The 13,838-nt window shown below is 40.8% G+C and overlaps 1 protein-coding gene across 4 annotated transcripts in view; it reads right to left on the reverse strand.

The window, feature by feature from the left end:
* Nucleotides 1-2,831: 2,831 nt before the first annotated feature.
* Nucleotides 2,832-13,838, reverse strand: part of LOC127449504 (BTB/POZ domain-containing protein 8-like) — a 43,517-nt gene continuing 32,510 nt past the window's right edge. For all 4 annotated transcript variants that reach the window (XM_051712984.1, XM_051712985.1, XM_051712983.1 and 1 more), the window contains 6 exons: nt 13,613-13,674; nt 11,627-12,230; nt 9,509-9,596; nt 9,222-9,343; nt 7,175-9,040; nt 2,832-3,779 (listed from right to left, as the gene is read on the reverse strand). In XM_051712984.1, coding sequence (XP_051568944.1) covers nt 3,244-3,779; nt 7,175-9,040; nt 9,222-9,343; nt 9,509-9,596; nt 11,627-12,230; nt 13,613-13,674 — 3,278 coding nt within the window. In that variant the 3' untranslated portion in view covers nt 2,832-3,243. The remainder of the gene's footprint in view (nt 3,780-7,174; nt 9,041-9,221; nt 9,344-9,508; nt 9,597-11,626; nt 12,231-13,612; nt 13,675-13,838) is intronic.

The raw sequence follows: 13,838 nt of genomic DNA on the forward strand, positions 1-13,838 counted from the left end.
TGGCACAAGACACTACTGAACGGTCCTCTCCTCACATGGAACATCTGACCCTGGACATCACTTTGGATAGATCAAGTGATACCATTCCATCAGATTCTGAGCAGGTGGCACCAGACACAAGTGAGCGGTTCTCTCTTCAAGTGGAAAATCAGACCCTGGACATCACAAGTGATGCCATTCCATCAAATCCTGATCAGGTGGCATCAGACTTAAGTGAGCAGCCTTCTCTGCAAATGGAAAATCAGACCCTGGACATCACTTTGGACAGAACAAATGATGCCATTCCATCGGATCCCAAGCAGGTGGCACAAGACTCAAGTGAATGGTCCTCTCCTCACATGGAAAATGAGATCCTGGAATCACTTTGCACAGAACAAGTGATGCCATTGCATCAGATCCTGAGCCAGTGGCACCAGATGCAAGTGAGCAGCCATCACTACAAATGGAGAATCAGACCATGGACATCACTTTGGATAGAACAAGTGATGCCATTCTATCAGATCTCGAGCAGGCTGCAGAAGACACAAGTGAACGGTCCTTTCCTCACATGGAAAATCAGACCCTGGACATCACTTTAGACAGAACAAGTAATGCCATTTCATCAGATCCTGAGCAAGTGGCACAAGACACAAGTGACCGGTCATCCGTGTGGGGAGGCAGGCTCAGAAGTTCTTTGATATCTGTAATGACCAGCCCAGTAACCTGGTCCATCATTGCCTTTGGGCCCCGTCTTTGGGCCCTAAAGCAGATGAAGCTGTGAAGGTTACAGCTACAGCAGGTCAAACAAAAATATAGTGCAACTGAAATTTTTTGGTGTGCAAAAAATATTTTGTGTGCAAATTTTTTTTTTAGCTATATGCTTGTATCCCAGATGCAGCAGTGCAAAAATAAAAAGTGCAAATAAAAAAGTATGGTTTGTGTGTGTGGGTGTGTGTGTGGGTGTGGGTGTGTGCAAATAAAATATGTGGTCACATTAAATTGCTGAAATAAAATGAACTTGTTACAAAATATTTAATATTTACAAAAAAGTCACAATGTAATATATTTGAAAACATCAAGTGGGGTGGGAGACGCGCCTCACCAGGGGAGCGCCAGAGCATGTCAGGGGAGGCGCAGAGATTGATGATAATTTCACCAAGTAAAATCAAAAGATACATAAATACAATGAAAATGTATCGTGAAGATAAATGACGTTATATTACTACTAATGACAAGAGCAAAACATGCAGATCATGCGAGAGCGCATCCATGTACTGGTTGCACCAGCGCAGATCTCTCTGCTCGCAAGCGGAAGTCCTTGGCTCTCGCTCAAAACTGGACGGGCGCTCTCAAATCTGCTCTATGAAATCTCCCTGCTCTCCCTCAGGGAGAGTGTGTGCATGCTCAAATTATGTCTAATTATTCGCAAATCAAAGCCACACAGCTCTGCCTCTGTTCATTCATATTCTGCCTCTGCAGACGTGTTATATCAAAGGAGAAAGGATACACAAGTTTGCGTAATCAACTAGCCATTTGGCCGGTAACTTTTTTTTGGTTGTTGAAAATGCAGACATGGTTAAATTCATATTGTAAGAATGAGATTCTGATGTAAGTGACATGAGCAAATACAACCATCAATTAAATGTCTGTTGCTACTGACATCTCCTGTCATCTCAGTGGAAAACAGCTGCACAAGTTTATCTAGGGCACAGAAAATCCGAAAATATGCAGAACAAAATCACTCGTTCCATTATTACGAGTTCAACAAGATATCGGGTTGATGTGTCATCATGTGTTTGTGACAAGTGCAGTTTCACATAGAGACAGAGACTGACTCATATGCTGCAAGTTTATCACAGATATAGGCTATTATTACACATCTCTCTGGAATACTCGATTCTGATTGGTCAATGGCGCCATCCAGTGGTCAGATATTGCTCTGTAACAATCGCACATCCGGGGACTGACATATCAGACCGCTCATCCAGGTCCTGCGAGCCATCTCTCCTCCTTCTCGGATCACAGTGCGATCTCTACAAGTCAGCTAATAAAATAATTTTAACTCAAATCAATGTTTCATATGCATCTTTTCAAGTAGTATTGTAATAGGCCGATTATTGAGGAGTCAGACGTGCATTTTCACAAAATAAACATCAACAGAACTCCGACACAGACCGGAGGTTGATTCCAACTTCTCAAATTACAGTATATAATTTCAACGCAAATCAATATTTTATGTCCAAGTATTTACTTATTTGGTTAGTAGCTGTGTAATAAGCGGGATAATGTACAGTCAGTCAGTTGTTATTGCAAAATAAACTCCTTCAGGGTGACACAAGACCCCTCTGCAATCACCCTGTCAGGGTTTATTGTGCGATAACAACCGACTTAATATATATTATCCCTTACACAGATACTCCTTCAGTGCAGCACACTGTGGCTCCCACATTCATTTTCAAGTGATACTTATATGGTCGCTAAAGTAAGTGGAATGTACAGATCAAACATAAGGGCATAGAGAAGCATTATAGCAACATCTTATTATTTTTGGTTACAGAGTTACCTCTACATTATACCTAGCAATTTTTTATTTATTTATTTGCTTTACATAATAAAGATTACAGTATGGTCTATGTTTGTCACCCATCCCTATGCTCAGATGTCTGGGTACTATATTTGGCCACATAACATTATATTCGAAACAGCTTTGCCCAATTATAATCAACCATACTCATGTATGCGCTTATTATTAAGACCAGATGTGCATGTAATCACAACTTTTAATTACTTATTTATTTATATAAGTTTATACTATTTCGCGAAACAAAATAATTCTGCAGAGAATCAAAATGATATCCAAGCAATAAGGTATGGGCAGATAAAAATATTTATTTACATTTTTTAAATGACATGGTAAGAAAAAAGGCAAAAAAATTCAAACATCAAAGGTTTTACTGTTTTGAATACAACAATGAACGTAAACCAGAACCACTTACACACTCTCTACACTCTGTTTAAAATATTTTATAAGCTTCATCATTCAGAGACATAAAAAGCGACAATAAAAATGCATTTTTGGTATTCTACAAAGATTCAAGCAACACCCATTAAGTAAAAAATAACTTCAAAAATTGCCCACATGCAAAACAACTGCATTGAGGTCAGTCCTTCTTATAGTGCCTTTAGGCAGGGATGCAGCAATCCAGAGTGCAGTCAAAATGGTGTCTGTAATCCAAACCAGGAGACTCTGCGTTACTGCTGCTGTCAGTGATGTGTTTCCAGCTCCACAATGGTCCACTCCCCCTGTGGAGAAGCAGCATCCTCGGGAGAGAAGCTGGTCACAGTGATGCTGGTGGTGGAGTCCTCCAGAGGAGAAATAAGCTCGGCCCAGCGCTTAAATGTGTCCTTCTCATGATATAGGTAATCCTGTTCATTCAAGCAGTCTCGAGACAGGGACAGTGTCTGCTTGATCAGGTACTGTGCAAGGTTTAAATCCTCTGGAACTGAGTTTATGATGCCCAGATTTGACTCTTGGTCAGACAGTAGTTGTCGAAGTAGGCTCCAGTCTCTTTCTGCAAACTTACTGTCTTCATTCTCCACTTCCTCTTTAACTCGCTCTGTCTCTAAACCTTTGCCATCCCAATGTGACTGCTTCTGCTGTAGGTCATTGCTCCTGTCCTTGTCCAATCTTTGTACAAGGGCTTCTCCCACATCCATCTCGTAAATGGGGGACAGGGCTTTAGACGGCCGTCGGTCATGTGTGCAGGTTTGATCCAATGTGTCACAACCATCAAAGTCCCCTAAAAATAATTGACAATACTGCACAATGACCAAGTGTTTAATCCTTAAGAAGGCTTTTTTTAAACAGATATTTTCTTGAAGACATGCGTTGTTTCTAGCTCCACACGATGTACAGATTCACTCCTAGTGCAACTACCTCCTCTATGATACAGTTAAGACCATAAATGCTTGAAATATTATTAATTTTAAAGCTAGATGGAAAAAGTTACCACTGTTTTCACTGTCATTAATCAAGATGTATTTGATTCAATGACAAGTGCTTTATAATTAAGCAGGTGTGCAAATCCAAAGTCATCCATGGTATACTGTAAGTCTGACTGGATAAGAATGGACAGCTGCCATAAAGGTGATGCACACGAAAGCCTACAACTGAATGTATCTCCTTTTTTCACAAGTGCTGTAACAGTGAAATACATGCTTTTGCCAGCACCTGTATCTCCAGCTTAGCTCAGGTTCAGTTCAGACACAAAGGATATAATTTCTCTTTAGTTCTGATCACATGGAGCTTTTTTTCCTTAAATATATACATTGAAAAGTAAGCAAGCACTAGACATCTTTAGTTAATGGTTTTCTTGAAAGATGTTTTTATGTTTACAGCTACACTGAAAATATGAGGTACATGCTGGCAAAAGATTGCTTATTGCTTTACTTAGCAAATGCAAGATGTGCTTCTTTTATAGATTTAAAACCTTTTCTAGAAACAAGCCAAATACAGAAAAACACTACTACTGGTAATTCTACAGAAATACATTGATTAAAATAAAATCAACATAAAAAATCTAGGGTTAAGAAAATGGTTATGTACTAGATCCTAATGGAACTACAAACGGCATGACCTATTGTGAATGAGATTAATAAAATGGAAAAAAAAGAGAAAAAACAAAACAAAAACAGACACCAAAATGGATACAAGCATAGATGGGATTTTGTAAATGACCAAAATCAACAATGAAACCTAGTAATGTCACGCAAGAATTCCTGGTGTGACTGACTAATAAACAGACAAAGAGCTCGAAGATCACACAGCAACTGAGTATAAACCAATATCTCAGTTTAACACATTTAAACCATAATGGCCTCTGTTGTAAGGATGGCCCTTTACAGTGCATCCAGAAAGTATTCACAGCACTTCACTTTTTCCACATTTTGTTATGTTACAGCCTTATTCCAAAATGGATTAAATTCATTATTTCCCTCAAAACTCTACAAACAATACCCCACAATGATAACGTGAAAGAAGTTTGTTTAAAATCTTTGCAAATTTATAAAAATAAAAAAAAATGAAAAAAAAAAAAAAAAAATCACATGTACATAAGTATTCACAGCCTTTGCTCAATACTTCGTTGAAGCACCTTTGGCACCAATTACAGCCTCAAGTCTTATTGAGTATGATGCTACAAGCTTAGCACACCTATTTTTGGGCAGTTTCTCCCATTCTTCTTTGCAGGACCTCTCAAGCTCCAACAGGTTGGATGGGGAGCGTCGGTGCACAGACATTTTCAGATCTCTCCAGAGATGTTCAATCGGGTTCAAGTCTGGGCTCTGGCTGGGCCACTCAAGGACATTCACAGAGTTGTCCCGAAGCCACTCCTTTGTTATTTTGGCTGTGTGCTTAGGGTTGTTGTCCTGATGGAAGATGAACCTTCGCCCCAGTCTGAGGTCCAGAACGCTCTGGAGCAGGTTTTCATCAAGGATGTCTCTGTACATTACTGCATTCATCTTTCCCTCGATCCTGACTAGTCTCCCAGTTCCTGCCGCTGAAAAACATCCCCACAGCATGATGCTGCCACCACCATGCTTCACTGTAGGGATGGTATTGGCCAGGTGATGAGCGGTGCCTGGTTTCCTCCAGACATGGCGCTTGCCATTCAGGCCAAAGAGTTCAATCTTTGTTTCTCATGGTCTGAGAGTCCTTCAGGTGCCTTTTGGCAAACTCCAGGCGGGCTGTCATGTGCCTTTTACTGAGGAGTGGCTTCCGTCTGGCCACTCTACCATACAGGCCTGATTGGTGGAGTGCTGCACAGATGGTTGTTCTTCTGGAAGGTTCTCCTCTCTCCACAGAGAAATGCTGGAGCTCTGTCAGAGTGACCATCGGGTTCTTGGTCACCTCCCTGACTAAGGCCCTTCTCCCCTGATCGCTCAGTTTGGCCAGACTCTTCTAGGAAGAGTCCTAGTGGTTCCAAACTTCTTCCATTTATGGATGATGGAGGCCACTGTGCTCACTGGGACCTTCAATGCTGCAGACATTTTTCTGTACCCTTCCCCAGATCTGTGCCTCGATACAATCCTGTCTCAGAGGTCTACAGACAATTCCTTGGACTTCATGGCTTGGTTTGTGTTCTGACATGCACTGTTAACTGTGGGACCTTATATAGACAGGTGTGTGCCTTTCCAAATCATGTCCAATCAACTGAATTTACCACAGGTGGACTCCAATCAAGTTGTAGAAACATCTCAAGGATGATCAGTGGAAACAGGATGCACCTGAGCTCAATTTTGAGTGTCATGGCAAAGGCTGTGAATACTTATGTACATGTGATTTATTTCGTTTTTTATTTTTAATAAATTTGCAAAGATTTCAAACAAACGTCTTTCACGTTGTCATTATGGGGTATTGTTTGTAGAATTTTGAAGAAAATAATGAATATAATCCATTTTGGAATAAGGCTGTAACATAACAAAATGTGGAAAAAGTGAAGCGCTGTGAATACTTTCCGCATGCGCTGTATGTGCAGTATTAAATGGAAGCTTAGCTCACTGTATATTTGTGCATATACGTATATACATTATGTACATATTAGATTTGATGGCCAAGTCACATAGTGCTTGTCTTTTGCATAAACCTGTTTTACGGAAAAGTCAACAAATAAGAGTTGGTCTTGGACTATTCAATATGGATAATGTTTCATGGAATGTCTTACAAAAAAAGACAAGATATTAAAACAAAAATGAATGGGTACTTTGCACAGTATGTCTATATATTAAGTGTACTGGTACAATTGTAGCAGCCCAGCCATGCCACACAACAGATGATCTGGCATACTACGCCACATACAGATATTGTTTACTGGGGGGGAGGGGGGGTTATGTTTGTAAACTGTAGTTGTTAAAACATAGTGCCACAAAGTGAAGGCAGTTTAGTTGTCTATTTAGCTTACTGAATTTTTTTGACTGCAAAAGGTACACAATTAAAATTAAAGAAAGGGGAAAAAGGAGGCAGTAGTGTGCTTCTAACTAAATGAACGAGCTATCAAGATTTACCCCATTGAAGAAGAGTGAAGATTAAAGGAATTGTCTAAATATTTGAGTTTATTGGTTTAAGATAGGAGATTATGGGTGGTTGTTTCTGAGGCTGAAGTCAGGGGGATGGGCTCTAACTGTAATTATACATTACCTGCTGGAGAGTGTGCAAGTGAGCTCGCAGTCAGCTGCAGCTCAGGTAAGTCAAGCCGTAAGTCAGCTTTTTTGCTGTCTATATGCTTAGCTTGCAGACTGTCAATTTGCTCTGCCAGCCGCAGGTCAAGGTGACTGGGACGCTCCTGAGCAGGTAGGTTACTGATATATCTGTCTAACACAGGGGCATCTGATTTATTATGCACACAATCTTTCTGTGGAGATTCACGGACTTCTGTCAGGAACATCACAGGTTTGGGCTCATGTGCGTTTTCCTTGTGGTTGGAGATATGGTTGCCCTTCACTATGCTTGTTGAATGCTGGGAGCAGAAGTCGGTCTGGGAATTGGGTGGTTCACTGTCAAAAACTTCACAATGTGTGAAGCAATCACCCGACTGGCGTGGTGGTGTCTGGGCACCTCCTTCTTCACATCCAAGCTCTTCACACTCATCCACAGAGAGCAAAACAGAACGGCAGAAGTTAGAAGCTGACTGGTAGTCTAGCTGCTCATTCTCTTGGTCCACAGAATCTTCGAATCCCAGGTTAACAATACCTTGAAACGGTGGAGATGGCTCTGCAACTGGGGGAGCCATGCTTCTTGGCAGTACTTCAACTTCAGATGTTTCATCTTCAGTCTCCTCATCCTCAGAGGAAAAAAGCTGGTGGTTATGTGCACTCTTCTTATTTGTTGCTGTGGTATCCATTTTGCCGGGTTCCTCCTCCATTGGCATGTCATCCTTTCTAATCCATGATCTTGGTCTCTGACGCCCCACCTCTTCTTCACTTGTTGTCTCTGCCTCCCGTCCTCTAAGCCGCACCTCCACACGTAGTCCAGCCCCGCTCTCGTACATCTTGAGTTCCTCAGGTGTGCTGGTGTCACTGCTGCTGCGACCCAGGAAGTCAGAGCAGCGCATGGTCCCGCACTTAGAAACGCCACGCTCATGGGAGTAGCAGTCGTCGTCCTGCGAGGCGCCAGCATCATAATCCTCTGACCGTGGCTTTATGTCATCAGAAGAGGTGGTGGCACTGACAGACTCTGACTCAGGGCTAACCTGGGGATGATGCCCATTCCATGTATCCTCTAGGAGCGTCTCAATGCTGCCTAGACTGCAAGGTGTATCAGCAGGGAAGTCAGAATCCTTTGAAGAGTTTGTGGAATGGAGGCTATGACCTGGTCCAGTGGTATGGGGAGGAATGGAATGGCCTGAAACAAATTTACTTCCACTCACCTCACATTGTCCAGAAGTATCTGTATTTACAGAGTTCACATAGTTTTGTGTTTCTGACTTAATCTTCACCTTTGTGCTGCTTAGTTTACTAAGTGGATTACTGCCTTTAATCATATCATGACCTTTAGTGGAATTTGCTGATGAAGCCTGGGGCACTGTTTCCTGCACAGCCTCTGGCTGTTGTAGAATGGCTGGGCTGAGCAGTGAATTCTGCTCTAGTGATAAAGAAGCTGTGAAACTCTCCACACATGAAGTCACTTCCTGGCCTCTTGCCTTACCTGCAGTAGAAGTTAGATTTGACTGCAGAGAGACTTTTTTAGAGTCTGACTGTAAGGGGCAAGATACCGAATGCTTCACAGCAACCACAGATTTTTTATAGCCAGCAGGAGTTGAGTTTTTGACTGCTACCATTGATTTTGGAGATGATTTTGTTGCTGATATTTCTGAAGCTTTCTGTTTGGGTCCTGTTTTGTTTGTGGAGGGTAGCGACTGCTTGGAGGAAGATGTGGAAGCTTTTGACTCAGGGATGGCATTTGTTGTTTTCTTAGTGGTTGAAGGTTTATATATATCTTTCTCTACTTCTTTTCTGGGGGAGGCAGGCTTTCTAGAGCTAAGGGCTGAGCCAGGTCTGGATGAAGCTGTTTGAAAGAGGTAACAGACAACATTTGAAGTCACATTTTCCAAAAATGGCAGCCTTTATACTTTAATAGATAAGATGCAGTATACTTTCTATAAACTGAATGTGTCAAATGTTTCATAAATGCACAAAACTCCAACTAATTACTATCAGGCACACCCTGAAGCCTACATGTTTCTTACCATGGTTTTCTGCAAGTCCTGTGACTGTGTTCCTGCTCTTTGGATCTGAGCGAGTTGCAGGAATTCCAAGTCTTGCTTGGTTGGTTGTGGTGGGTTTAGCCTTGTTTGCTTTATTTGTGGGACTGTAGCAACACACAGAAGGACACACATATATTATCAACTAAAATAAATTATTACTCAAAGATTCCTTGGTTTATTAAATCTAGATGAAAAAGGTGAGAAGGTGATTCACTAGTAGCCCTAGCAGTAGTGGAGGACCACAGGCTTATGTTAACAAAACCACTCACCTGCTAGACTTGTCAGTGTCTGGTTTCTGTGCAGGTTTTGTCAGAGGAGATTTTGTTGTTGCCTTGGCTTGAAGTTTTGACCTGAGACCTAACATGTAAAAAGAATTACTGAGTCTTTAGAAGACCCATTTGAAAAACACAACAACTGTCTGTTAAGCAACAATGGTTTTATTACATTATATTTTGATAATATAAAATGTTTCTAGTTATAATTTAAATAATTTCTTTATGTCTCTGTAATATCATTGTTTTTTCCTTCAGTATAGCCCAGTAATCTAATTAAACAGAACAGTACCTGTCACAATTCTGTTTCAACCCTGTAGAAGTAAGTTAAATAAGCAATAATTTTAAGATTGACTATATTAGCTATACCTCATAGGAAATTTTTATATATTACAGTACTTCTAAACTATTTGCACCAACATCCATACGATCTGTGACCAAGGAAACAGGCATGTACAGTTTTAGTAGTGCTAAGCAGCTTAAATGTGAGCAGACACTGGCATACCCAGCTAAAACCTACTGTGCTGAGCACAGCCACTCTGGGTCAAAGACCCCCCCACACACACACATTTTTTAAATTAGAATGCAACATTTACTGAAACTCAGAGGCACACATAAACATACACACAACTTTTACTGATGAGGGACAGAAGCTGTTTGTTACAATGCTTTGAATGTGTGTGTGCATTTTTCAAGAGCTGTCCCTCATCTCAAAAAAAGCTCTACTCTAGCTTTCACAGGACCACAAATAACAAGTTGTGTTATTGGGTCCAAACTTGGACAAAGGCTTAAGCTGCTTTACCACTATCGGGCCATAAGGTTCTGAGCATGGTAAGTCACATTTCCACGAGCATTTTCACCATAAAATGGTTCAGTACAATATGATTACAAACCGTTCTCGGTCCTCAGTACAGTTAGCTAGTAAAACGGCTTTAGTGACTTGGTGATTTGCGATTAGCCACTTGCTCGGTCAGTCCATTCTAATCCTGATTTTGCAGCACCACAATGGAAAAAGAAACCATAACCAAGCAGACAAGCCTGGATCGGTACAGAAAGGTATGCTCAACAACATTAAAAGTTTGTCCCAATGGTGGCAAAGCGCTGGGTGAACAAACAGTGACCACATTTACATACACTCAAGAAAACTTTTTTGCAGAAAGCGGCATTCTGAAACGTCGTGTAAGCTAGAACATTGATTTCCTCATGCCATTTAAGGGATTAAGAGCAAGCGCTTTAACATACCTAGGTTTCTCTCAAAGAACGTGGCTTATTGCGGTCATGAAAAGCATAAGCAGCGTTCTAACTGGTTTCTGAGGAGTGCGCATGTGTGTAGACAGACCGGATAACAAACGTCATAGGATGGAGCCCAACCACATGTCAACACAGTGGAAAGAATTCAACATTTCTGGAAGTACAGTGGGGAAATCACATACACTATAAATTATATCCATTTATACACACCAATGTAAAATACAGACTGTCCCTCATGTTTGTGTATATGAGCTTGTACATTGAGGGAATACCAGTTTTACGCAAGAGGGAAACCCCACTATTGCAGCGCAATTCCGCTGCAGATCGCGATAGAAAGTGAAGGAAAGAAACACAGCAACAATTCTGGAATATATCTAGAAATAAAGTGAAGAGAGAATAAAATATTGAAGTCTTCCTCAGATCCCATGTTTGCTATTTACACAAGTGTCGTGGGAAAATTACATTGCTGTGGAGAAAGCTGCTTACTGACCGAGCCGCATGTATACGGGAGTAAAGAGAAACCCACGAACACAGCTCATTTAAACGCATAACCGATTTCGAGACTTAAGCAGCTTTCTCGCAATAAACGGCTTTCTGATGTCCATGTAAACGTAGTCAGTGTGTCTGACGGTCACTTCTTTATTTCTATGGACCTTCACAGTCATGCTTATACTAATAATATAGCTGTGGTCAGGCCTGGCTCAGGTAGTTTTACTAGCTCTGGCTTTCAGGCAGCCTCCAGTCCTGATTGAGTCCCAGAGTTCAGTATGCTGTATAACAAGAACTACCTTGATGATAGAGGCAAGTTTCATTATGTGACGTGTGGTAAGAGCGTAAAGAATCAAGGTGAATGCTGCAACACACCTGTGGTTGTACTGTGGCCATTGTCGCGAGGACTCCCAGTGCTGTTGTCTGGTGAGGTGCTGCCAGAGTTGGAGGAAATATTCTGGACATGTCGGGCATTGCTGGTGCTGTCAGAGGCAGATTCCTGAGGCATATCTTTCCCTGATGTTGTGTTCTTCTGGACTTTTCCTGCTTTAGTCTGGGCACCCACAATATCAGCAGGGGAAGACTTTGGCCTTGCTCCAGGGTTGGGTTTCTTGTCCAGCACTACCTTCCCTGTGGATGATCCACGGGCACCTAAAGTTGTGGAATTCTCCCGCTGAGCACCTGAACCACCAGTGCCATTCAACACTGGTTTAACAGTGGATGCAGTTTTGGTTTTAGCTGGTGAGTGAGTTGGCTTATCCTTATCATTCTTGCTTCGGAGTGAGACATTGTTACCAGCTTTTGTTTTCCCACCAGGAGCCGTGTGAGCTGTTGGCCCAAGAGCATCAGACTTCATGGTGCCTGACACTGCTGCTACAAGTCTTGCAGGGGAAGCGCGTGGACCCTGTGATACCTTAATGGGACGGTGAGTAGGACTATCACATGGAGATGAAGAGCCCGAGAGGCATTTTGCAGGCTTCTGTTACAGGAGTGAAAAAAAGAGGTAGAGCAACCTAATTAGCAACCCATTTCATACCGGAATCCCAGCCATAGACACAACTCCATTAAGTAAAATAACATTATCTTTGGAATAAAGGCTATAAAAATACACTCTTCCAAGTCAACCCCTTTGGGAAAATTGTTTTGTGTGTGTATATGTGTGTTTTCAAATGTCCATTTTTAAATTCAAATTGTCAAATTCAAAAGCCCATCTGCAGCTGCAAGCATTAAGAGTTATTGTGAAGCTAAAAACATACACATGCACAGTGTCCATCAAATGACTTCCTGCCAGCCGTTATATAGCTTATATTATTCTATCCCCTTTAGGTTGTAGGGCTCTTCTAAACCCCTTACGCATCAATTAACATTCTCCACTAAAATTCCTGAATGAAATATTATGTATGAAGTATTTAATATTCTCATTAAATACATCCTTTCACAATCTTTTGAGCTTTAAGTTAAAGGAATATTCCGGGTTCAATACAAGTTAAACTCAATCAGCAGCATTTGTGGCATAATATTGATTACCACAAAAATAAATTTTGACTTTCATCTGGGTTACAGTGAGGCACTTAAAATGGAAGTGAATGGGGGCCAATTTTTTTATGTTAAAATACCCACTTTTTCAAAAGTCTAGCCACAAGAGTAAACAATATGTGTGTTAACATGATTTTAGTGTGATAAAATCACATACTAACCTTTTCCGTGTAAAGATACAACCAATTTTACAACTTTGTTGCCATGCAGATGTAATGTCAACAAACCCTAAAACAATAATTTTTACAGTTATTTTAGGATTTAAACAACTTTACTGCTCAAATAATACACAAGTTCTAACAGAAGAATTAATGTAAGTGCTTTTATGAAATTATAGGTATCACATTTCTGCCTTTAAACCCTCCAGAAATTGGCCATATTCATTTCCATTGTAAGTGCCTCACTGTAATCTCGATTTTGGATTTTTTTTAAGAAAAGGAGGGATGAGTCTAAATTATTTTTTGTGGTAATCATCAACATTATGCCACAAATGCTGTGGATTGAGCTTAACTTGTATTGAACCTGGAATATTCCTTTAAACCAGAGCTTAGCTGTAAATTGAAGTTATTAGGATGATTTCCCAATGAGACAGCTCTGTAATTCTGCAACACACATTCTTTAGGTTGCCATGGCAAGACAGCATTGACGTGGCAATGAGATATTACATTCGTCACAGCAAGTGTAGACAATCAGTTTGTCTTTAAGTAAAAGAAAACCTTACAAAAGCAGATCTTACAGCAGAGTAAGATAATTATAGAATAATTACAAAAAACATGAATTTTACAATTTTACAGAATAAATGAAAATAACAGAATAAATGATTACCTGAGAGCTGGTGAGCACAGGTTTATTTCCAAGTCTTTTCCAGTCGCCTTTATCAAGAGCCGCTGAGAGGGTTGGTGGAGGGAGAAAGAGAAAAGACAGAATTTTAGATTACAGGCAGCTTTAATTTAATTAGATTATCCTCTCCAGCATAATCAACATTTCCCAAATATTTCCTCAATCAGGCACACAAATACGTGCATACTTTCACAACACCGATCAGTGAAAG

The sequence above is a fragment of the Myxocyprinus asiaticus genome, chromosome 12 (genome assembly GCF_019703515.2).
Source record: "Myxocyprinus asiaticus isolate MX2 ecotype Aquarium Trade chromosome 12, UBuf_Myxa_2, whole genome shotgun sequence".
Classification (NCBI taxonomy): Eukaryota; Metazoa; Chordata; class Actinopteri; order Cypriniformes; family Catostomidae; genus Myxocyprinus; species Myxocyprinus asiaticus.